Here is a 23,585-nt window from a genome sequence, read left to right as displayed (position 1 = left end):
TTGCAGCTCTGTCGGGTTGGGGTGGATCAGCTGTTAACAAGTCCAGTCACACTTTCTCTATCAGACGTTGAACTCAAGTATTGTGTTACTTTAAAACAATGTTGCTGTCGGTAAAAGAGAACAAAATGAAACAGTAAAGCTAATTCTCCTAAATCTAATCATGTAACTTTTGTAGAACATACAGTACAGACCAAAAGTTTGGACACAGTGTCCAAACTTTTGGTCTGTACTGTATGTAATCCTGTAAGATTCACTGTCTCCAGAATTAGAATTTTATTTCTTTCGAAAAAATTTTATTGTTACTGTAAACATTTAAAACACATTACATTGTTGCAATTATGCAGAAATTTTTAAAAACTTACAATTTCATCAGTTTAGACTAAAAGAAGCTAAGAACAAGAATATAAAATACAAAATCTCTCTGTGTTAAAAATTGAGCAGGACTGGGGTGACTCCTTCCCAAGTCCGGAGCCGTCCCGACCTTCCAAACAGCGCTGGTGCTCAGAGGGGAAACCTGCCCTGAAGCTCCTTCCCTCCTGCCTCACCCGGAGACCCAGGCCGCCGCTGCTTGGACCTCTTTTCGTGGAGCGCCGGCTCCTTCGTCCACGGAGGCACAGGCGATTCTTCTTGGTGGCTGTGTCCTTGGCGCGCCACCTGCAGCCCTTGGTGTTCCTCTTTTTGCTGCCGCCATCCGGATCACAGCCACGGGGGTGGCTGGTATTCTGGAGAATATCCAGAATTCTGGATATTCTCAATATCCAGAATTAGAATATTGTTGCGGACAAATGGAAAAGATTGTAATCTAGAAAAACAGGCCTTCTCAACAGTATGTTTATGTTCCATATACACTCAGTTCTGGCTCAGGGTTTTGCTGCAATCTATGGTTCTGCTGAGATGTAATGGAAGTCCAGCTTGCTTTAATGGCATCCTTCATTTCATCAGCACTGTTGGCTCTGCTCTCTCTTGTCTTCTTCTTGGTAACAGATCCCCATAAGGCAGCTGTCTTCTGTTCCTCCCTGTTCCCCTGGACAACTTCTACTAACACACTTTCCTTCTAGCTATACATTGATAGTGCTAATTTAAAATGTTAGCAAAGAAAATATTTCTGTTCAGTTCGATATACAGTACAGACCAAAAGTTTGGACACACAGTTGTGTCCAAACTTTTGGTCTGTACTGTATTGCACCACCAGTTTGAAACAAATGTAATCTCAAGACACTTTCCGAGACAAAGAGATCAGGGCCTGTCATGTCAGAGAGTGATTTTGGGGCTGGGGGTGGGAGACTTCTGTCCTCTGGAGGTTTTTTATGGATTGATTTTGCTTTGAAAATTTCATCCTATAGCTGCTTTTTACTTTTAATAAATCTTTTTATAGTCACAAATCCTTGCATCTGAGAGTTTTGGTTTGATAAGTGTCCTTCAGTTTATAACACATGTTTTCTGGTTCATGACTGAGTCATTATTAAAGAGCATGTTCTGAGATTTTAACTCTCCTTCTAATTTTAAAGGGCCAAAATCCTTAGAATAGCTTGCTTGGGATTAATGACCTTCTTGTATGATTGTAGAATATTTGGGGCTGGTCAACTGCAAGGCCTTTCAGCACTAGCTGAATGACCAAAACACACAGGGTTAAATTTGACAGAAGGGAGGGCCATGGGTCAAACAGGGCCATACTAGCTGACTTGACAATTTTGTACATTTGGTTATTTTTCCTTGAAAACTAATTAGATGCCATTCCCATTTACATTTTTTATGATTTACATAAACGTGCATGTATCTTTAACAAAAACCAAACTGCTTGGTTTTATATTTGTTAGAACTTGAAGAAGACTTAATTGGACATCTGCTACATCAGGAACTGAAAGTATTTTTCACGTCAGTCAGAGAAACTTCTCCTTTCCAACCTCACCTCACTCTGAAAAGACAGCTTAGTCAGCCATGCTCTGCAGAATCAGCAGTCAATAATTTTTTGATTATTTTAACATAAAAAAAAACTTAGGAATACAATTATGGTATGATCCTTAGATGTTAGAATTCTGGTTTTCATTTATGTTTCTGTTTTCGATCATTTCTTATTAATTTGCTTAGATTTGCCATTTTAGTTTATCCTGTTAGTTCATTTATTCTTATTTTCCCTTATATTCACGTCTCTTTATGGTTTATGTCGGTTCCAGGCCTTTCTCCCTTCATTTATCTCTGGTTTGTTTATCTTTGTCCTTTCCCTCAGCCTGACACTCTCTCCCCTGCTCAGCTGTGTCCTATCTCCTGATTTCCCCTGTCAGTTTTCACACTCCTGCTTTCCCTTCTCATCTACTTTGGTTTCATTGTCACTTCCACCTCTCCCTCAGTATTTAAGCTCCTCAGTTTGTCCCATTCCTCTCAGGGTCCTTCAATATTTGTTTTTATTTTTCAAAGGAAGGCAGCAACTGATAATACAGTTCATATGCATCAAATACACAATCAATCCAAACATGTCACTGTTTTGATGACATTATACTGTAAATCCAGTGGGGATCTGTACACATAACTGCATCACAGTGCATCAACTTCAGGATCTGGAGGACATTAACAATACAATATCAAGATGTTTACAAGAAGAACGTACATTTTCCCAAACCACAGCATGCAAGATTTCTATTTTATGTAACAATTCAAATATTCTCAGTGAAGTTGAGAATATAACATGGCTTAAAATAAAACACCACCAAGGGACTTTCTTGAATCCCACAAGAAAAAATCAGAAAGCATTTGATTCAAAATTATAAATGCTTTTTATTCAGATGATTTTTTTTATTTGTTTGATTATTCCCTTTTTAAATGAATGATAATTGGAATGGTCCCTTGGAAGAAATTCCCTTCAGAGTTTGTTGGTAAATTTTTACAATTGCACTTAGAATCTTCTTCATTTGATGCAACAACAGTAGAAAGCCAATGATACATCAGCTGACGGAGATAATATTCCTAATATGCTTCCTCACGTCAGCATATTAGGAATACATTTTCTGCTGTGTAATATTTTCTGTTGTGATCAATAATTTGGAGCAAAACAGGATGTGTATATATGAAAAACTTTCATCAGAGCAAAATGTAACTGTTTCTAAAGCAAAAAACAAATTGAACAAAAACCTAGATCAAATATGCAATAATTGGCATTCTGGGGTAAACACACAACCAAATAAAAATCATATACAAATTAAACACTTACTCTTGGTATAAAAAAATGGATGTGAAGTTTATAAAATGACATGTCTGACTGCATGGAAGCGTTTGTTTGATTGGATTCAGACTGGCTCAGGCTTCAACAGTCCAACACTTCCTGCTCTGCTTTGGCCCGGGTGTGGAGGAGGGAGCAGCACCAGATATTAGCAGGAAAGCATTTACTACTTGTAAAATGGTGAGTGCAGTCTCATTCACTAACTTCAATTCATCCTAAAAACTCTTTTTTTTGACATTACAAGTAACAATTTTAAAAGAAAGATAAGGTTATACAGCCGGGTATGCTCTTTAAGATTAGTCACAACATTTAAATGAAAGGACAGTATAACATGTACTAAATGGAAGACAAATGAAGAGCAATCAGTGCAATTAACGTCAAAATAATCCCTTTCAGTTTTCCCTTTTATGTTAGTTATTAATTTCACAAGTGTAAATCAACCCACTTATGTTCTGTATGCCCGATGATTACAAACAAGAAGTTACCTTTTAAAAAAATCAACAGATATAAGGAGACAGTTAATCAGGAATATGCTCACTAAACCTGGTTGTAAATTTTGGCTTAAAGTCTAATAAGTTCCACTGAACATTAAAGGTATAATGCTAAGGACAGCGAAAAAGAGTGTTAATGTTACATCCAAGAATGTAATGAATCCCTTATTGATCTGTTTTTTAGCAAAACAAGAATGATAATGGAGTCTTTTACTTTGACTTCTCAGTCAGTTTTTATGACAGTGTCAGTTAAAAGAGAATTTAGTGTCCCATAAAGTTGTACATTTTCAATTTGATGAAATTTGGGCTCAAACTTGTGTAACTTTGTGTGGTTGTATGTAAAAACGTATTAAAGTTATCTATATGGATACATTAAAGAGTCTATAGTTAACTGTGTGTTATTTTTGAGCTGTGTGTTTAAGGTTGTATTGTATATCTCTGGTTCAAATGTTATCAATAGTAATACATCAGAAAAACAGCAACAAATAGGCTTAGTAAAATGTGATGGAAAGTGGCTCAGTGGAAGTGCCTCTTTACCCACAATCCCTCATTCAGAAGGTCACTTGTTTTAGACCTGTGGCCTGTCAGTCCTCAGAGCGACTGGTAGCCAGCTGTCCTCTTTCTGCGGCCCAGCAGGTACACTATCAGCACAATGACAATGAGCACCAGCAGAGTCACTCCCACTGCGATGGCAACGCTGTAGTCAGGCTGGTCCGCTGGGCAGAGGTCAGCTGGGTGACACACAAAAAGCACAAAAACTCAGTGATTTCATAGAAGTGCTTTAACACTAACATCAAAAACCCAACTTAACATCTGATTGTCCCATTTAAACTATGGTTCAATGTGTGGGTGAATATTAACATGTAAGATCTTTCTAAACTTAACATGCAGTCAGAAGATTTTGTGGCAACCCAGTTGCTAATAAAAACAAGCTCTGTGGAGAGGCTAAGAGCAGTCACTATCTTACCAAGATCAGACAACACTCAGCCAACCTGTTCACCTCCTCCCTGTGGTGGCATTATGCCAAGAACCACTGAGGGAAGCGACACGAATACCTCTGAAGAAGATCCTGAACGCAACTTCCTTCTTCACAAAATGCCATCAAAAATGGAGTAGTGGCAGAATTTTTAGTTTGTGGGATTTCTCTTTTCTCTTTAACAAAAGACCACAAGCTACTTCTCTCGCTAGCACTAGGCTTGCGTGTCTGTTTGGTTGTTTTTACCCAGAATGCTCTTTGGTACAGTTTGCTTCCTGTGTTTGGAGCGGTTTCCGGTCCACTTAGCGTTCAACTATTTCTATGTGGACCAGACTTTACATTTCTGGTCCACATCAGAGTTTGATCACACATTTCCACTGACCCAAATAAACCGGACTTTCTAGGCAAACAATCTGGATTCTAATTAAAGCTAACTAAAGAGGTCCGGTGGAAATGCACCATGAAGCATCTAAACTCAAAATGTTGATTTATGCTAATCATGTTTTCTACTGCTCTGACAGATGCAGTAGATGTATACTGACATAAAGGTTTGTGGATATTGGTTGATTGTTTACAACAACGTCCTGTAAAAAACAAAAAAGACCAGCGTAACCATGGAAGGAAATGTATTGGAGAGAAAAATTTCTATAATTTGTTCATATCAGCTGCTGTGGCATTTGAAGGCTGAAGATGTTTTGGCAGAAAGCAGTTTTGGTCTCGACCAGCTACCATGTGAGTTCATCCAAAATAAAGAAAATCACAAAGTTACTTTCCGCAGGTAAGACACTGACTGCTCAAAATGTTCAATAAAATCCCTTTTAAAAAAAGAAACATTTATTTAAAACTTGCACTCTTTCAGTCCCCGCTGGCACACATTGTGTTAAGTTCAACTTATGTAAACAACAAGTAGAAGGCTTAAAGACTGGTTGACTTGTTAAACCTGCTTTTCCTGAACTGCAGCATTTTAACCAAAGTGTTGCAAATCATGAGACCGTCAGAGAAGAAGCAAAGCCCATTCGGTTCTGGCCTGGCTTCACTTTTACATACTTTGAAATATTATTTAACATGATGAAGGGTTTCCAGACATCAGCGGGTAAATTACTGTTTACAATTGGTATTATTTATTCAAATTGAAGGAAGTAAATCACATAAATTTCATTGCTTGGGTTTTGAAAAGGTGTCCTTTGTGTGACACTTACGACGGCCAAACCCATTCTTAGTGACATTGAAGGCTTGCATTCGGTTGTTAGAGACTTCTAGGCTCAGTCCGTTTCCCATGAAGACAGATTCATCCTTGCAGGAGTACGAATGTCCGATCTTTGCCGCAAACAGGTGCACCGAGTCATTCTCGGCACTATATTTCTGATTTCCTGAAACATCATGACAAGGAAACACTCAGGTGCTGATCGGAGATAACATAATGATGAGATGACATTTAAAGCAAACTTGTTGGACTACACTGGACTGAAAAAAGGTTGAGAGTTACTGGCATCACATGCTTCTCAGACATATAACAACGAAAGTCTAAATTAAGCCACAAAGACAAACACAAACCAGGAAGAAAGCTGATTTTTTAAAAATCCTGTTGAGAATGCAGTGAACAAATACAAAAAGTCCAAAGTCTAATCAGCATGATTGGAGTGTCTTCAACTCACCTGGAAAGGAGTAGAGCAGACTGAAAGACACAGCATTAAGATAGGCGGTGTTATCAGAAACATTCTGAGGAAACAAAAGAGAATAACACAGCTGGTTATTCATTTGCACTTATAGCAAAAGATTTCACAGAAATTTTGTTTGTATGTTCAGGAACGCCACAGATCTGAATGTTACCCATGTGCATCACTGTTTACTGACTCTGGGCCTGGCAGTAAATCTTAGATCAGAAAATAGAGCAAAGAACAGATTCTGGATGTTGCTGGATCTGAATCCCAGCATATCTCAACAACGGTCAAACTCTGAAGGTAAGAATCAGACAGAATAAAAAGAATTCCCAAAAGCAAATAATCACTCAACGAGGAATAATATCCATTTCTACCTGACCAATTTCAGAGGAAGGATTTTTACATTTTGTCTATTAAGATTTAATGTGCCCTCTCGTGTACTGCGACAGAAAATAAGTCTTCTAAACCTAAAATATAAATTGCTAATAATCATTACCTACTTTTTAAAACAACAACTTGATCAACAAAACAGAATACTTTGTTTTTAAAAAGCTTCTCAGTGACAACAGCAGACAGAAGGATGGTGCTCCTTCCAGGTCCTGAACCAGGAATTTTTTTCTTGTTTTTTTTTTTGTATACACAGAATTTAGAGGCTAACTGGAGATGCTAATTATAGATAAACAAATGTTTTTTAAATTAAGCTAAAATCCAGGACATCTACTGTTCAGGATTGCAACTTTACATAATTTTTCAAAAATGTATACAGAATTTTATATTTGTTCTCTCTCTCTCATACAGAGATAAAAAGTAAAAATATTAGAAGCTGGGATTTTAAGCTCCTGTGTTTCACCCAGCGCCCCAGGATAAAGATCGGTCCTGGTGAAGCTGCTCAGCGTCTGGAACAGAGCAGAACTCAATCTTCCCTTTCAACAGCTCTGCAGAGTGACCTGCCTGTTGTCCGGGTAACCGTGGTCACATTTTACCCACAGAGCGAGGTGTTGTGAAAGGTTTGTCATCACAACATTCTGTCTGTGTGTTTAGACTGGGGGTCAGAGAGCATTACAACCAGAGCAGCCGTTTTTGCCTTGGGTACAGCAAAGCAAAATTTGAGTAGAACTACAAGGCAACACAATCCTTCAAAACTAACAGCTTATTTTTAACATTTTAACTATAGGACATTTGCTTAGATATTTAAATAAAACAATGATAGTTATATTTTTACTATATAAAAATAGTAAAAAACCTTATAATCCCCTTTAGGGATTATAAGGTTTTAAAATCAAGAAAATCACAAAGATTTTACATAAATAAATAAATCTTTTTTTTAAACTGATTGTTCACATTTAATAGAAAGTTACATGAAAAATAATTAAGACCTAACAGGCCATATGTGGCTGTGGAGCTGCAGGTTGCACACCCCCAGTTTAGGCCAACATTCTGGTATCCTCCCATCGGCTGCTATACCAGAGGTTTAACACAACAGCTCCTTTTTGTTTCTGTTGGAAGCTCCTGCATAAAAACCAGAAAGTATTCATGGGTTGAATGTTATTAATTCAGATTAATAAAATTAATATCCATTACCAAATAAATATAAACAGTCTTGAGATCATTTTAGCTCCTGAAGCCACACTTTCATTGACATCGCTTAGTAGGAGACTGAAATGAGCAGTATAGCTGTACTAAAGGGCTATTTCGCTGCCTTAAATGATTCTTACTGAAATATTGATTAGCTCTAGTTCATGATATCTTTAGTCAAAGCTTTATTAAATCTTAATCAAAGGCAGAATATTCCAAAACCATGTTCATTCTGTCAAACCCTTATTCTATTCTGTTCATTTGAAACCTTTATATGTATACATTTGCTTTAGGGATTATTAGACAACAATGTGAACAAGTAGGAAATGATCACCAATCCATCTGCAGGAGTTATCTTAAAACAATTCTGTTATCCTAAAAAGGAAAGGAAAAAAAAAATCTAATCTGTGTTGACAGATTAGGTAGCCACAGCTGTGGCTACTATCCTAGCTTGCCACTATCATTGTGTGAATGACTCAATGTATTGTGAAGTGCTCTGGGGGTTCTCTGGACTTGACAAAGCGCTATACAAGTACAAGCAATTTACCATTACACATCGCTCTCATATTAATCCTTAGTTTTCCCTAAACAGTATTCTCATCAAATAATATTTTATCTGTGGAACAATGAGCTTCAAGTACCCATTTAACACCATATCAGCTCAACTAAAGCCATAAAATGCACCTGTAGCCCTTTTAACAACGTTAGCTCAGGATAAGGTCAACTGCTAAATAGATAGTTCCTGTTTACAGAAGTCAAGTTGATTTCCTCATCAGCTGACCTGTTACCTCTGGAATCTTTTCTTTCATGAGTTCGCGATTTCATTTGCTTGACTAAATTCTACTTTACTGAATTGATATTTATTTGACTCCAGTTTGTTTCAACCAAACTCCAGCACTAACGCAGTCAGAAACCTGTTTTTCTTCTCAAGCACAGTGACTTCGCCCAGTAGTAACATCCCTCGTGTTGTTTCTTGTTTGTCTGGAACCCAACCAAGCTTCTCACAACAGAGAATGGAGGAATGAAGAAAACCTTACATTTAGGTCATAATCCTTTATCCGGGAAACAGACATAGCACAAAGATTTTAACCTATTTTGATCGTGGTGGAACGAAATCAGTGTAACCCTTTTAAAGCAATTAATTTCCCAATGACACATGAGCAATGGCCTACCAACTGTTATTCAAACTGGATCATTTAAACCACTGAGTGAATTCCAGAGATTCATTTTTCTCTAAATTGAGTATCTATGAAACAATCTGTTAAAAAGTTGGTTTGTCATCATAAATTATTTACATAGGTGAACTTTTGTAGTCAAGCTACAATAAACACCTGCATAGTGGTGAAGATTGGTTCTCTCAGAAACACTGACTGGTCCACCAACTTTCTGAGAACCAAATCCAACCATTTTTCCGGTGATGGTAAAAAAACAAACAAAAAACAACTAAAAAATACACTCACTACTCCTACAGTCTCAATATCTAGGATTCACAAACATTTCCATTTTACCCTAACAGTCCTAATATGATCCTAAAGCTGGAAGTGGAGTCTAAAGAGCAAAAGACAAGGGACGTCTTAACAGAGTATAATGACTTAATGAGACATAAGAAGGAAAGAGTGAATATTAAGTACCTTATTGAAGAGGAAGGTGATGAAGCCCTGTTTAAAGGAAAGGGTCAAGTTGGCTTTGGTTTCCTTGCATTCACCAGCTGCAATAGTTTGGTTTGGGTTGATAATGAAGGTTCCATTGACCTGAGAAAGATTAAAATGATTTAAAAAAAATCTTTTTTGATTTTGAAGACTTGAATTAGTTGAGAAGACTTTAAGCAATCTTTGTTAGTAATGGTTGGTGAAACAAACCGTCTGTGTTGAAAGTTTGATCTGTAGCGCCATCTGAGCCATTAGGCAAACCACTCCTTTGTCTGTCGTCAAACTGTAGTTTCCTACAGTCAGTTTGGTAGCTGGAGTAGGTTGAGGTGGTGTTGTGGTTGTGGGTTTTGGAGTCGTGGATTTATGGGTTGTGGGTTTTGGAGTCGTGGATTTATGGGTTGTGGGTTTTGGAGTCGTGGATTTATGGGTTGTGGGTTTTGGAGTCGTGGATTTATGGGTTGTGGGTTTTGGAGTCGTGGTGCTATGGGTTGTGGGTTTTGGAGTCGTGGTGCTATGGGTTGTGGGTTTTGGAGTCGTGGTGCTATGGGTTGTGGGTTTTGGAGTCGTGGTGCTATGGGTTGTGGGTTTTGGAGTCGTGGTGCTATGGGTTGTGGGTTTTAGAGTTGTGGATTGATTGGATTGATCAAATGCCTCTGCAGAACTCATAGTAGAAGGTAGTTTGGATCCATTTGTGTCATTGGCCAATGACAGTGCTTTAAGAAAGAAGACATAAGAAAATTAATCTCATTCTAAAGCTTAACTTGCTTAAGCATAAATTGTGAAGTGACAAACATATAGATAATGTAGAAATTATTTTGACCATAAATTGCCTATGCACACATGTTTATTACAGATTTCTTATTCCATGAGCCCATAAATGTCTGTTATGTTCAGTTAAATAACTTTATCATGCTGGTTTTCTTTTACATTCTCACAGAGTATCTGCCCGATGTCTGATGTTGGCAGCAGACAGTGAAGGGACACCACATTTCTTTTAGACTTTAGGATTAAAAAATTGCGATCTAACAAGATGAAAAGAATAAACAATGTGCTTTGGTTTTGTTTATATCAGCAACAGAATTTCCTGTATTTATTCAGGATAATGGATGCATTAACTATGTGACAAGCAGATGTATGACAATGTTTTTTTTAAAGCACAAGATCAGTCTATCTATGGTAGCTGAAGTGCTCTAGTTTATGTTGCCACTTTCCTGTGAGGCAGACAAAGATTCTAAGCATAGCAGAAAAGTGAATAGAAACCAGCTCTGAAAAACACACCAACATGAAACATGTAAATTCCTTTCTAGAAGATGACTTCACTTATGTTTCATAAGCCTGAGCTTACATGGATTATTTGACAATTAAAATGGAATTGTCCACTGTAAGCTGCTCTTTATTTCACTTCTACAACATCAGCAAAATGAAAACATTTATGCAGAAACAGACATCGCTCATCTCCCAGCAGTCATGTGACTCAGAGTTGTGACTCTAAACAAAAGACTGCAGAGTTCAGAGTTTTAAACAATCCAGGAAGTCACACTGCGGTCTGTTCTGCAAAGGTTCTTACAGCAAACACATCAAACTCTGCCATACAGCGATGAAACTCTAACACCAGCTCACTATTCTATAGAATCACACAGTATGTCAGGTATTAAATAAAGTAACAGAATATTCTGGTTTCACTTGTATACCACTCCACCAACTTTCTACTAACTATTCAAATTTGTTTTTGATATTTTTACTCTTTTCTGGCCAAATGGACCCAGACGTTTCTCCTTACCTATGAGAGCACAGCAGGCAACAAGGATCAACGCAGTAACTCTCTGCATGGTGACAGGTCTTGACTGTTCACTGTTCTTCACACCAGCCTGATATGCAAAAAGTGTGATGCACCTCTTTCCATAAATACATGCCTGAGTCAAGGCAGTGCAACAGCAGAGGAAGCACACACAGCATGCTTCAAAATAAAAGCAACACCCGTTAATGTGAGCTGTTTAATAGTTTTGTTGCCTATTGCAATAAAACTTCCAGGTGGAGTTAAGATATTCATTGGTTACCTTTTAGTAGATTTTGATTTATTTCTTTTGTCAGTTTCAAGTTACGTCAGTGACTTTTATGGGCTTTTCAGTCACACACACACTCACACTGCTCTTAACTTTACTTACTAAGTGTTTTGCTGTAAGTTATAGTTTGCTGTTTGTCACTGTACCTTGAATACGGTGCAAATGATGGAAACTCAAATCAAATTCCTTGTTTGAATTCGCAATGCAGTTGATTCTCATTCTGATTTACAAAAGGGTACCAACAATTTTGTCCACATGTGTAAAAACTCACCAATTTGATACTTATTTTAAAAGAATACACTTACCTTAGATCTATAAAGCTCATTATAGTCTAATTTAATTAATGGACTCATACAAAGCATTCTGAGCCACTCCACCTTTCCCATCTTTCAACAAATCCAGCAACTTAACAGTAGATTAGAATATGTAACTTAGCCATACTAAACAGCGCATATCAGTATTTCAAATGTAGAATGGTATCTTTAGCTCCTTAGAGTTAGAAACAGATCAATTCTATTCTAGTTACAATGCAGTCCAGTGAGTCTAAGTAAATTATGAAAGGTCCTTTATTAAAGAGCTGTCTCAGTATGAAACAAACTGAATCTTGGCTTTGGTCACCCTCCCTCATTCTGAGCAAAACATGACATGACGTTCCTGACTGTAAATAATAGAGATTGAGGAAAGTGAGCATGGCAGAGTCAGCTGGTGAAGCCATGAGCCTGACACTCTCCATGTTTCCTCTTTCAATCCACTTGATGGCAAATAAATTTGCCAGACTGGATCCTCTTGATCAGGTTCGGCTGTTTTACTTCAGACTAGAAAAGTCTGATGTAAATTAGACTTTCCAGGTGTAAATTATCCCCAAAAAACAACAAAGAGTAAGAGAATCATATGAATCAGCTAAAAACTGTATAGCTCTACTCCAACTGCCAGACTCACTCCAGTATCACCAAACTTCAATGTCCATCTAATAAACAATGAACTATGCAAATTTACTAGAACGTGTTAGAATAGTTTTTAATATTGCAAATCCTTATGCATGAGAGTTTTTTTAACTTGTTAAAATATCATATTGTACACATTTAAACCAGGAAATAATGCTCTTTAAGATTAAATCTCTATAAGAAATACAAATTTAAATTATTTTTCAGGTTTTAATAAACTTAAATTAGGGTCCTGTGCCCTCATTAAAATTTAAAGTGTTATACCAAACTACACAACTTTCCGTTTGTTTCTCTCATTGTAGATACTCAGCAATTTGAGTTTACAGCTGTTCTGCAGATGAATAAAAAAAAATAATAATAATTAAAATCCATGAAGTTCTGGGTTATTCTAGAAGGTAAGACATATTTTTACTACCTCTATCAAGTTTCTCTTATAATGATATCTAAAAAAGAGTAAAAATGTGCATATTGCTTTGATGTAATATTGCAATTTTAAATGTTATGTTTTTATTAGCTGGAAGTGGAAAATCATGTTTCACCTAGGAATGTGTTTCACCTAGGGCTAAAGTTCCTGAAATAAATGGGCTTTTCAATAATATTTTCATTTATCAAATGGGTTTGTACATATTACAGCAAGGTGTTATGTGTCATATTGAGGGGCTTTTATTTTGACAGTGCAGAAAAGGAAGTTCCTCTGCTCATTCTGAAGTTACAAAAACATCCGAAGCTCTTCAACAGACAGCAATATTGAAGAATCGAAACCGAGTGAGAGCAGAAAGGGCAGGAGGAGAAGCTTACAGTGAACTGAAAGTGGACTGAATAAACCAGAAGGTTTCTCTGGTCTCCTCACATGATTGCCCTGTTGTGCTATTCAAAACTATCAAGCAGCAACACACACTTTCAGCTGGAGGAAGGGTGTGTTAGTGTTAAAACTCTGCTCCTTTATGTTCGAAGTCTCGAGTTAACAGTCCGCCATGCTTGTGATGAATTTTTGTTGCGTCAGAACTAGAGTGTGATCAGTTTTAGGGAATGAGAGGTTACTTAAACATCTCTTCAAATCTTGAGGTCATAAGTCAGTTTATGCTGCTAAGTATTATTTATGAAAGATGTTTTTCACATTATTACCTTATGGGTGGTTGAATGCAGTTGTTATAGCTAATTATAGGTCGTGAATATCTTGTGTTCAGAAGGATAAATGAACACTATCATGAGACCAAAAGAAAAAAAAATTACTATCCAGGCAACTTGCTATGGTATATTCTTAGGCATCAAAGACAAATTAATTCTGTACATTAGAAAATTAATAGATTACTTTAGATCTAAATCATGGGTATGAATAATTTTGTGCTTACATGTAAGACTGTAAGACATAATCCAAGTTATGACTATCACTATCTATTTATAAACCTAAATCACAAAATACTCATTATGGTGGAATATTTCTTGAAGTAATGCAGCTCAACCTTAACTCAAGATGTTTAAGTAGTAAAGTTCGACTAGTACAATGCTGATGATGACTGTGGTTGCTTTCAGAGGGGATTTTGCTTGAGATTGTGGTACCAATCCTACAGGTTGTCAGTGTAGCAGCAAGTTATTCAGTGTAGCAACTGCTACTGGGTAGCAGCTGCAGTTCTCTCAGTAGTGTCTCTGTAACAGTTGAACCGTATAACAAATGCTGTTCCAGTAACAGTAGCAGAAGTAGTGTTAGTATTATCTGTATCAGCCCTAAAAGACTATATGTAGCACTTTTCTGTAATTTGGGTTTCATTCAGCTGACAAAACTTGAAGGATATTTTCTGACATCATGTGACACAAAAAGAGGAAGTAGGGTTTCTTAACCACACATTGTGACAGCGTTTAACGTTTGCCCTGCTGTCGCTGTCAAACCTGTTCTCAGCTCAGTCTTGGGACTGGCTGAACATCCTGTCTGTCAGATGTGCAATCTCTAACACAAGCACTAACAAGTCAGGCTTTTGTCTCCATGGATTTCATTTGTTTATTTGGTATTTTCAGAAGTGCAAGTAAAATCTGACCTCACGGAAACCTCTCTGGAAATTTCAGATTTGAGCAATAGAAATATATGCTAAATGTATAAAGTACATTTATGGCCTTAGTAAGCCATGTGAGTTTTCACATAGTTACAAAGTAGAGAAATTAAGATCAATTTAGATTAGTGGAACTTAAATAATGTTAAGCTTTAAGAACTCTAGGTCAAACACATTTTTCTTTTCTTTTCTTGTGTGCTTTTGTTAATCTTCATCTTAAAAACTTAGGATATGTAGACTGCAAAAGTATATTAGTCTAATTACACTTTAGCAATCTCTCAGTATTTGACAAAGCTAATGCTGCACCTGTTGGAGGACAAAAAAAATGGTTTAATACATTTTTACTAGCCTGGCCATTGCCTTCCTGTGCAATTCCACTCAAAAAAAGGTTCTTGCTTCCAGGACAGCCTAGTCTTTCTCCCCCTGACCCAGATTGTCTCTGGTCGATTTTCTACCAGGCCAATCAGTGAACAGAAGGAGAATATATGAACAATGACGTCAATTTTCTGCGCTGTTTTAGAATTGTAGTTTGCTTGTTCTGTTAGCAATGGCAGCGGAGGAAGTGAAGGAATCTGTTCAGTCCATGTTGGCCACACTTCAAAATATTGAATTAACATGAACAGCTGCCTCACAGTGGATGATGGTTGGTTACAGCGCAGGATATTTCTGGTAAGCTCCTTAGCATCAAGCTAGCGCATACACTGTAGATGTAAACATTGTATTTAATTGAAAATAGTAAGTAGTTTAGTCAAATTATTATCAATACTCACTTTTAGTAAGTTACTTGAACTTTGTGGAGGAAAAGTCTCACCAACTCACTCTACATGTGCTGGGTTAATTTTTGATAATTGTGCTTTTGCTGTTTTGGAATGCACTTTAACAATACTGCATCCAACAAAGAGCTTTATTTATTTTTCTTTCCATGCTATTTTCTACTTCTCCCCTCACTACACTTCAGTGGGAAATATTGAACACTGTACAAAACTGCAACACTTCAACTTAAGAATGTGATTTACCATGGAAAAGTCTGGACCAAGTACCTTATCCTCATATAACTTGTAATGTCAAGATGTCTTTGCTGGCCTGGGAATGCCTTGGGATTCCCCTGTAGGAGCTGGAACAAATGCCTGGGGAGAGGGAAGTCTGGCCCTCCTTACTTAGATTGCTACCCCACAACCCGACTCCAGATACGAGATGAGATGAGATTATAGGTTTTTGCATAATTTTCTTAAGTAAGGTCAATTAATTAAATCCTACAGTGTACGTCGTGGGCAAACATTAGCAATTCGATAAAATTTAAAACCTCAGCACAGTCCAACCTCCAGAAAGCAATCATTTCTCAACAGCCGAGAGCCCAGATTCTCTTGACAAAGCAAAGTGTAGCACAAGCTGGTTTTTAACAGGCTACATTACTACTGACAGAAGTTTTGAAAATGCAGCACCTCTTGCAGACGAAGAGGTGCTGCAAGTGGATGATTTAAGTTCCTGGACTCTTTCAACCTGAGCAAAGAAGAGGTAAAAAAGAGATTGAGTGTTAGGGTTGATTTGAGATGGAAGACTTGCAATGATGTGGTGAGGAGATATTGGCTCTGACAAAAATCAAAGGGAGTAGATATTTTGGACATGCGCAGAGGAGGGATGGTGGATTAACTAGAGGGAATAAGTGGAGATTGGAGCAGAAAAAGAGCAAAATCACAGTTCATGAAGGAAACAAAAATAGTTTGTCGAGTTATGGAGGAGGGTGAAATGGAGGCAGTAGAGCCCCCTAAAGGAAGCCACGGGAAGAACAACGATTGAGCAAATACAAAATGAGAGGTTACATGCATCTGGGTTGCATGAGATTCATTTTACACTTTCCCTTTCTCAGTGCAAGTTTGATTCTCACAATACAATTATATTAATTCTACTACTTGAAGACTTCTATATGTACACATATATACTAAGTGTATATGTTCACATGTAGGATAAGTACTCTAAAATGGGTCAATGAAAAGAGAATATTTCCCCCTGTTTTTGTTTATATTTAGAAAGAAGACTATGTTCCATGGTGTAAAGCATGTTCAAATATTTTATGTATTGCTTTGAATGCGCTGGAAAAGTATTAATGTCCTTTATTTTCATTTGAACTTGTCCTGCCCGGCAATGTGGCACGTAACTTTTAGAAATTGCCTTGTGTTTATTTCAAATTCAATGGACATGGAGATGGTAAAGAAAGGGAGAAAGAGTAGAAAGAAAGGGAGAGAGGTGGGGCAAAAAGTTTAAAGGGAAAGAAGGACATGGAAGTAGAACAGAGAAAAAATGAAGAGAATACAAGATAACACCCTTGAAGTCTGCTTTAACACCTGCAGCAAATAAAAAAAACAGAGAACTGAGAAACCACAGAAACAAACAACATATGAATATATAACAACAGAGTCACTGGAAGGTACAGAGTATTAACTAATACAAGATGTATTTGGTGACAACTGCAATTCAACACAGAATGGGTAGTAAACATATGAATCTAAACAAGTATTTATGACCTTTTCATTTTTTCACAGTTTTATTATTATTATTATTATTATTAAGATTTTATTTGCTATATCAGCACAAAGTAGAGCATAATAGTGGGTTATAATTGTTACCAAATAAAATCAAAAAGATACATAATTATTAAATAAAGATCAGTTGAGTATGATTTACTCTCTGTATAAATCTAGCTGTGAAGACATTAGTTTTATTTTTGCATTTTATAAACATGCATCATTTTCACTACCTCATCAGTTATGTACTATGGGTTAGTCTAGCTAAGCAACTACTTCTAAGTTTGTTTTTGTAAAAAAAAAAGGACAGAATGTGTAATAAGTTCAAGGGATGTGTAGGGTGAATGTTAAAAGGATCTAGGACTAGTTGAACTAATTGGCCTAAATATGTTGCAATATTCCTATTACCTAAAAAAAAAAAAAAAGATGTTCGTGATGCGCCAAAACTCACAATTAGTTCAAAAATGTACATCTTTTGTTATATTTTTCACCCATGGAGGTCGGAATTTTTTTACCGATGGGTATACAGATTCCATTCTGTAGTGGAATCTACAGAGTAAACACAGGACGGCTAACTTTACCCAACTAGTTGTTTATCATATTGCATTAGACTCGTGTGATTTTAGATAATGCCACACTGTGTCACTATTGGCGGTAATTTAAAAACAAATAAAAATTGAGGCGAATCTGGATAATTTCCCGCATGAAAGAAAGGAGAGCGCAGGGCGAGAGCCGGAGTGGAACGCAACTTCCGAAGGACCTAATCTGTACCCTGGACGTTTCTCCAGCGTACAGACTTTACAGTCATTACATTTAGTCATTTACACCAGCAAAACTAACAAAGGGTCTAAACAAGTGATCATAGGTGATCGCTGAAAATAAATGCCGTGCTGTCGTGCTGAGACTGGCAAAGCTGGACGATCTTTGAAATGCTAACAGATCTGACCGGACCCATGGAGGTCCGGTGTGCTGTTACCACCACACCAGGCTCTAAACAGCACAGCTGTTGCCGAACTGGACACAGCTCTACAGACGCTGGGAGGAACGTCAAAGACAAGCAGCGCTAACGCAGCTATTACTACCGGAAATGCTAATGGAGATAGAACACCTGTACTGAATGTGAAACCACTACCAACACCGAACTTTGTTCGGAACTTTGTTCAATAGTTGCCGAACAGGACATAGCTGTTGAACAGGACATAGAGCTATAGAAGTACTTACCGGATTACACAGTCTGACATTAATTGTTTCATTTACAAAGCTGAAGGCAGAATCAGCAGCAAAACACCAGCTCCTATGGCCAAGTCTGTCCTCTTCTTCTGTTTGGTCCTCCTCACCTTCATTACCTCTTGTGATTTCTACATTCCGATCCATTTCAAAGAGCGTTACTCATCATTTACCCAGAATGAATTGCAGGGTGAACAACATGACATTCCTGTGACAATATTTTATTAAACTTTATAAAAACTAAATAACCTACAATATTATTACTGTACTGTTTTTACATCTAATATAAATATTCCCCAAAATATTATAAAATGTATATAAAATGTATATTATATAACCTTATTTGTATTTCCCAATTAAGGTCTATTTTTATAACTAACTAATTGTGGATCAATTTAAAGTAAGTAGGATGTATTGGTGTTTTTAGGAACAGTCCCATCGAGAACTTCCAGTTTTAAAGCCCCGCCTTCAATGACGACAGCATTAAGAGGAAGCTGTGCAATACCATAAAAGGAAAATTTGCGCGCATGCGTAGTTGTGTGAGTTTTGTTTGAAGTGAATTGGTGCTTGGAACTGCCCTACAAGCTGCAAAGTCGCCAAGTATTTGTTTTTTGTTTTTTTCTTTTTACAACACATCTTTGTAATTTGCTCAGGTGTGTTTGGCGCTTCTATGCATCGCAGAGACGATGTTAGGCCATCATTATCAGAATGCGGACAAGTCGCAGCAACTAGTCAACTATGTGGAGGATTACCTGGAATGTGTGGAGTCCCTGCCTCTGGACATACAAAGAAATGTTTCTCTGCTTCGAGAAATTGATGCAAAGTATCAAGGTACCGTGTCTGCATGTTTTCGCTTTTGGTCCAGTTTTGGAGGTAGAATCGGGAAGCATTGACAGCTGAGTGGAAAGGTTTGTTGAAATGGAGGAGCAGGCGCGAACCTTGCGTTCCCATTTTGTGAGAAGCTTGCCGTCCTTGTTCCTCCCCAATCTGATAAACAGTACTGTTTTGTGTTAGATGTGGCCAAACACACAGCACGAAGCAAATGTTTCAGAAGCAAGCACCAAATCCGCCAGCGGGAATATGTTTGTGCCCCATTGCTGTGCTACACCAGACCTCATAAACTGGTGACGGTATTTAATATTTCTTTATCGCGGCTCTCCCATATAAAAGCCACGACAAGGAGCTATATTTATCTGGAAACACATTTCGTCAGTTGCAAAATCGGCTCAAGTATATTGCAGAAATCACGGCTGTGTAATCGAAAAATACAAACTTTCTAAGTAGAAATCCGTAATCCTGAACGCCATAAAGCTACCGGGAAGATTATCACTGAAAACAACGTTTAAACTTAAAATGCGTATAAAAACAACATAGCTTTGATGTTTTAAGTGATGCCGAATTTGGAAACACGCACTGTAGGCGGATGTGATGCTTATGAATGTATTAATTTCCCAACATAATCTTGTTTGTGACTGTATTTACTATAATCTACAGTCTTCATCATGTGATCTGGTCCTTAGTCTATATAGGGGCAACCGCTGGTGCACTTCTCATTTGCTGCGAAACACGAGGCTCTTAATTTCAATAACAACGAGACAGGGAGGGCCAACACGGCTAAGGTGTTGCTTCATCACTGCAGACTGGTGAATACAAAGCACACATTACAGGAAACAGAGCTTCAGTCGTCATTGTTGCTTCGAGTCGAGGCAGGGTGCCGAGCAGACTCTACGCAGAAACGTCCCCGAACGGCTCGTGTCGGGACGGATACCAACACTCCCGATTGATTGTGATGAGTTAGAAATCTTCGGGGACTTGAACATTTCCAACTCGCTTCTCCGTTTGCTCCTTCTGTGAACCGCAGAGCTGGACAGGCTCTCCTAAACAGCCCCCCCCAACGCCCCTTCACAGCATCTGGGTGCCGTCATTTCCTGTAGGCAGGGAATTCATTGCGGCTCAGCCCTCCTTCTCTTATTTGACCGTTCTTACTGATAAAGCCCAGCTCCTGGTTGTCCCGTGTGTGGATGAATCTGGAGAAAATCCCCTGAGACTTTTCTTCCATCTGTTGATTCCCACAGTCCCACTTCATGTGGGGACCAATGAAGACCTCTGATGTGTCTAATGTTGCCTCTAGAATATTTACTGAACTGTGAATGAAATATCTACATATGGAAATTTACATTTTAGAATAGCTGAAAACTTTGTAATTTAGTCTAGGGTGATAACAAAGGTGTTAACAGTCTTGGTCGGAGTGAAAGGTGAGCATAGTTATTCTATAAAGTCAGATTTTGGAGGTCGAATATTGTTACAAAAATAAACACCCTCCTTACTTTGCAAGACCTTTCAGCTGACTGTGGCCTTTATGGCTCAGGAGGTACCAGGTACACTGTTGGAGATTGTCTGTTGTGACCATTGCTCTTTTACGCAATTCTGCTTGTTTCTCATTTCCCTTCAGTGGTCCAGCTGGGATTTGTCCCATTGAGTTCAATGTCTTAGGATAAATATTATCGTTATTGTTTCAAATTTCTTTGTTTTGGCTAGAGAAGGCCTAATCCCTAATAAACAACTGTAAACCTGGTAAGATGTTCAAACATTCACATTAATTTGTGTACTTGTCCTTTGCAGAGGTGCTGAAGGAGGTGGATGAAGTGTTTGAGAAATACAAAGGTGAACAGGACTCGGCTCAGAGAAAGCGGCTGCAGATCCAACTGCAGAGAGCGCTGATCCTCAGCCAGGAGCTGGGAGATGAGAAAATCCATGTAGTGACTCAGATGACCGAGCTGGTGGAGAACCGTTCACGCCAGATGGACTCTCACTCCCTCTGCCTCCAGGAGCCCAGCGAAGCCGAGCGGCTCACCACTGAGCGACGGTCCAGCATCCAGGAGTCCCCGGCCCCTGAACGCACCTCCAACCGGCGCCCGAGACGCCAGCGGAACAGCGAGAGCCGCGACTCCACCCACCTGTCTGCCAATGGCTCCCTGGTGGATGATCCCGTGGATGAACTGCCCCTGCCCCCGCCACGAGAAAAGAAGTCCAAGTCTTCAAAGAAGAAAAAACGCAAATCCAAGCAGGAGCGAGACGCCTCGCCAGTGGACTTCACCATCGACCCCAATGAGCCCACCTACTGTCTGTGTGAGCAGGTCTCCTACGGGGAGATGATCGGCTGCGATAACGACCAGTGCCACATTGAGTGGTTCCACTTCTCTTGTGTGGGTCTCACCTACAAACCCAAGGGAAAGTGGTACTGTCCGAAATGCAGAGGAGACAATGAAAAGACAATGGACAAAAGCCTGGACAAGAACAGAAAAGATCGCAGGTCCAGGTAGTGACTCACCGGAAACTAGTCTCCATCCTGAGGAAAGAACAGGTGCTGCTTTAGGAGCACAAATGAATAATTAGCCACAGCACTTAGAAATCAAGAACTTGGACGAATGAACTGGTTCCTGCAGGCTGCTGGGAGCCAAGCTGCTTTATATGAAGCTGCCCTCTTCCACACAATTGCTGTTTTTATAAGATTTATTTTAGATTCAAGATTTGTTTTAATTTGAATAAAGTATGAAGACAATGAAAACTTTCTTAGACTTACTTAAACCTTGTCATTCTGGACTAAATTCCTGTGAAGAAAGATAATCCAGTTATTATTAAGTTTTGGCCGCATTTTTTCTTTGAGGATTTTTAATAAGTTCTGCCTGATCAGAATCTGTGTTGAACTCTCTTCATACATTGATGAATTCTAAAAGAGAGCCTTAAAAGTTAAGTATGTTCATCAGAGACTCAGAATTTCATTTGGGAAAAGATTGTTGATGGGAGATTGATATAAAATTGTTTGTTTTCACCATTATGTATTTTTGTTTTATACCCATTAAAACATTCAGTGGTTACAAACTTACCATTCACTTTTTATTTGCTGGGAAAAATCCCAGAGGAACCATTCTCCTAGAATACTGAAACTGTTCTGCTGATGCACGTTGGGGTCAGTCACCTCTTATGACCTGTAACTTAAATACAGTTTTGTTCATCTTTTGAAAATAATTCCTCTCTAGTTTCAATACTGAGAATTTGATTAGGTTCCCATTTGCTTTTAAAACTTTCAGAGATAAATGTTTTCAGGGGAGTTAGAAATTTTAATCATATTGTCAATTCTTTGAACGGTGAAAGAATAAATGTTACTTTCATACTGTAACATTTTTCTTTTTTTTTTTTACTTCTATGCCATATGCCTAGTTTCAATTTAGTTTATCCATTTAGCATCAATTCACAACAAATGTGACACTTTACAAGTCATTATTTCAATTATGACTGAATTGAAATAATTTCAACTCAGTCATACGTGCATTTCAATTGATACTTATCAAACAGTACATTAAGCTCAGTTTATAATTCAAATTAGTTAAAGTTTCTAAGGAAACCCAGTCCAGTAAAGCTTAGAGTCATTGACCTGCAGCATTCATTCCTTCAGGAACAACACAGTGACAACAATCACTTGCTTTGTGTTGAGTTTGCAGCAATCCCTCCTACAGAGCATGCATGGAGCGACCCTCCCTTAGTCTTAATTTGGACCCTTCTAGTTTTTTTCTCTGTGCGCTTCGAGGTTTTTTTGTGTGTTTTCTCGGAATCTAATGGTCAGACAGGACAACCTCCAGCTTCACTCCTGTCCAACCTTAACGTTTTGTCACACTCCTCCGAAGACCGCGGAGGGTTAACAGGAAGAAAACCTCCAACAGAACCAGACAGACCAGAATGCACAAGAAACAGAAGAGCTGATGTAGGAATTCTTTCAGTTTTAGTTCAAATTAGTTTTATTTTGTTAACCCTTCAGAATCCATCATCTACTTTGTCCTGCTTATTAGAGGTCAGGTTGCAGAAGGAAGTTGTGGACTTCTCTCCCCAGAAACACTCCCAAGCTCCTCATAGTGGATCCTTAAGGAAAACTATTAAAACCATTGAAAAAAAATCTAAGCTTAAAGTCAGAATTCTTTATCTTTAGTGACCCTAATGTTCTGCCGTAGATTCTAGTGGGTTACTGTATGAGAACAGAACCAGAGTTCTGGTCACAGTCTATGGAAAAATAAGTTTTAATATATTTTTCATGCTGGATCGTAACTGGGTTGCAAGTTAAGTTTCGAACTACAAAGATGAGCTGTAGACAAACCAACAGTTTGTAATTTATTAAAACAAGCATTAATCTCAAACAGGCAGTGAAATGGCTTCCAGAGATCTT

General features: G+C 38.1%; 2 protein-coding genes across 4 annotated transcripts; one reads left to right on the top strand and one right to left on the bottom strand.

Annotated features, from left to right (window-relative positions):
* Positions 1-2,384: 2,384 nt before the first annotated feature.
* Positions 2,385-18,529, bottom strand: LOC116732776 (macrosialin-like). Of its 3 annotated transcripts, XM_032583244.1 has the most exons (8): positions 18,362-18,529; positions 11,347-11,434; positions 10,197-10,279; positions 9,777-10,046; positions 9,549-9,668; positions 6,337-6,400; positions 5,881-6,057; positions 2,385-4,436 (listed from the first exon to the last, which is right to left on the bottom strand). In XM_032583244.1, exons 1-8 carry the CDS (start codon positions 18,512-18,514, stop codon positions 4,297-4,299), a joined length of 1,095 nt encoding a protein of 364 aa, XP_032439135.1. In that variant the 5' UTR covers positions 18,515-18,529; the 3' UTR covers positions 2,385-4,296. The 3 variants fall into 3 exon arrangements, with proteins under 3 accessions (XP_032439135.1, XP_032439133.1, XP_032439134.1); XM_032583242.1 differs by having other exon boundaries at positions 9,777-10,279; XM_032583243.1 differs by having other exon boundaries at positions 5,881-6,051; positions 9,777-10,279.
* A 367-nt stretch (positions 18,530-18,896) lies between these two features.
* ing2 (inhibitor of growth family, member 2) lies at positions 18,897-22,253 on the top strand. The gene is made up of 2 exons (XM_032583250.1): positions 18,897-19,198; positions 20,990-22,253. The coding sequence occupies exons 1-2, from the start codon at positions 19,054-19,056 to the stop codon at positions 21,688-21,690; spliced, it is 846 nt and encodes a 281-aa protein (XP_032439141.1). The 5' UTR covers positions 18,897-19,053; the 3' UTR covers positions 21,691-22,253.
* Positions 22,254-23,585: the final 1,332 nt, after the last annotated feature.

Source organism: Xiphophorus hellerii, chromosome 14, assembly GCF_003331165.1.
Source record: "Xiphophorus hellerii strain 12219 chromosome 14, Xiphophorus_hellerii-4.1, whole genome shotgun sequence".
Classification (NCBI taxonomy): Eukaryota; Metazoa; Chordata; class Actinopteri; order Cyprinodontiformes; family Poeciliidae; genus Xiphophorus; species Xiphophorus hellerii.
Note: the sequence above shows the minus strand (reverse complement) of the source record. Positions and strands in the feature narration are given on the sequence as shown.

What these genes read in the sequence shown, in the direction of transcription:
- LOC116732776 (XM_032583242.1), bottom strand. Translation starts at nt 18,514, where the DNA reads ATGGATCGGAATGTAGAAATCACAAGAGGTAATGAAGGTGAGGAGGAC. An exon ending in TCAAACTTTCAACACAGACG is followed by an intron (nt 9,669 to 9,776) that starts GTTTGTTTCACC and finishes AATCTTTCTCAG; the next exon opens with GTCAATGGAACCTTCATTAT. An exon ending in TCTGCTCTACTCCTTTCCAG is followed by an intron (nt 6,058 to 6,336) that starts GTGAGTTGAAGA and finishes CTTGTCATGATG; the next exon opens with TTTCAGGAAATCAGAAATAT.
- ing2 (XM_032583250.1), top strand. Translation starts at nt 19,054, where the DNA reads ATGTTAGGCCATCATTATCAGAATGCGGACAAGTCGCAGCAACTAGTC. An exon ending in AATTGATGCAAAGTATCAAG is followed by an intron (nt 19,199 to 20,989) that starts GTACCGTGTCTG and finishes TGTCCTTTGCAG; the next exon opens with AGGTGCTGAAGGAGGTGGAT.